This window comes from Sinocyclocheilus grahami, unplaced genomic scaffold (assembly GCF_001515645.1).
Source record: "Sinocyclocheilus grahami isolate Dianchi unplaced genomic scaffold, SAMN03320097.WGS_v1.1 scaffold4899.1, whole genome shotgun sequence".
Classification (NCBI taxonomy): domain Eukaryota; kingdom Metazoa; phylum Chordata; class Actinopteri; order Cypriniformes; family Cyprinidae; genus Sinocyclocheilus; species Sinocyclocheilus grahami.
The window spans coordinates 1-1116 of record NW_015509737.1 but is presented as its reverse complement, the minus strand read 5'-3'; the positions used below and the strand labels follow the sequence as shown (position 1 = coordinate 1116).

General features: G+C 39.7%; 1 protein-coding gene across 1 annotated transcript in view; it reads right to left on the bottom strand.

Moving 5' to 3' along the window:
- LOC107577021 (elongator complex protein 2-like) overlaps positions 1–383 on the bottom strand; it is a 1649-nt gene extending 1266 nt beyond the window's left edge. The window contains exon 1 of the mRNA XM_016263141.1: positions 321–383. Within this exon, the coding sequence (XP_016118627.1) occupies positions 321–339 (19 nt within the window). The 5' untranslated portion in view covers positions 340–383. The remainder of the gene's footprint in view (positions 1–320) is intronic.
- Positions 384–1116: the final 733 nt, after the last annotated feature.

Sequence of the window (1116 nt, the reverse complement as noted above, 5' to 3'; positions counted from 1 at the left end):
TTTTTTTACAATGACAATAATCATGATTATTATTCATACTTATATTTTTGAGCAAAATAATGCCGTTTAACTATTATCGTGCAGCCCTACCTCAATGTTTGTTGTAATTTTGCTCATTTTTGCTCTGCTAATTAAAGCTCAAGCAACCACAAATGGCCAGTCAGACTGGAGAGTCTTAACTCATTAGCCAGAAACACAAAAGTCCGACAAATGGAGAGGAGGCATCAGGGGAGGCAACATGTCTTAGAGATTTCTCCACGCATGACACTGTTCAACCACCATGCTGGGCTGTTCTCTGATCAGCTGTGACACTGACTAACCTCTCCACTTCTGCAGCATACAGGCTGTGAGTAATACCAGCCTCAGAGAACGGACTGTGGCGTGCCTCGGTCCCTAAGCGGCCTGCGATGCCTCGGACACGTCAGAAAATAGAGAAAGAAAAACAGACGCTCCAGTGGTTACCTTGTGTCAACAGTGATTTAGATGTGTATGCTCAGAATACACTAACACTGCAGTGCGGTCACTGGGAGGCACTAACTGACTCTTTCTAAATGCCAGGAGAATCTTACAGTGGGCGAACATCAGCAGTCCACAAACTTATATTGTTGAAAATGAGAAATGGAGGAAGGTAAAAGCTGTCTTTGAGTAAAGAGGTCTATAAACCCTGGAGGAAGCTGTTAGTGTTCCCATTTATCTTATTGGATGTTACTTCTACGGGGCGGTTTATGTAGGGCTGTACGATTAATCAAAATAAAAACTGCGATATGATTCACAGTTTTCAGTGTCTCTGAGCGGCTCAGTTCCGTTCAGCTCGGTTTGCTCAAACTCATGCACGCTTATAATGTGCATTTGGAAACGCAGCATGCGCCAACCACTTTCCCAAACTTGTAATGAGAAATCAGCTGTTGTCAACAAAAGAGAAGCTATAAGGGCTCCCTGCGGTTTTCACTAATTTAAAAGCTTGATGATTTAACATTTTTAAAAATGAAGTAATTAAGTCAGAATTATTATTGTAATTGCACAGTTGTACTTTAAAATAAAATTATTATTGCTAGTTTTCTTATATGCTCTTTTTTTATTTTACAATGAAATACAACAATAGCAATATATATATAT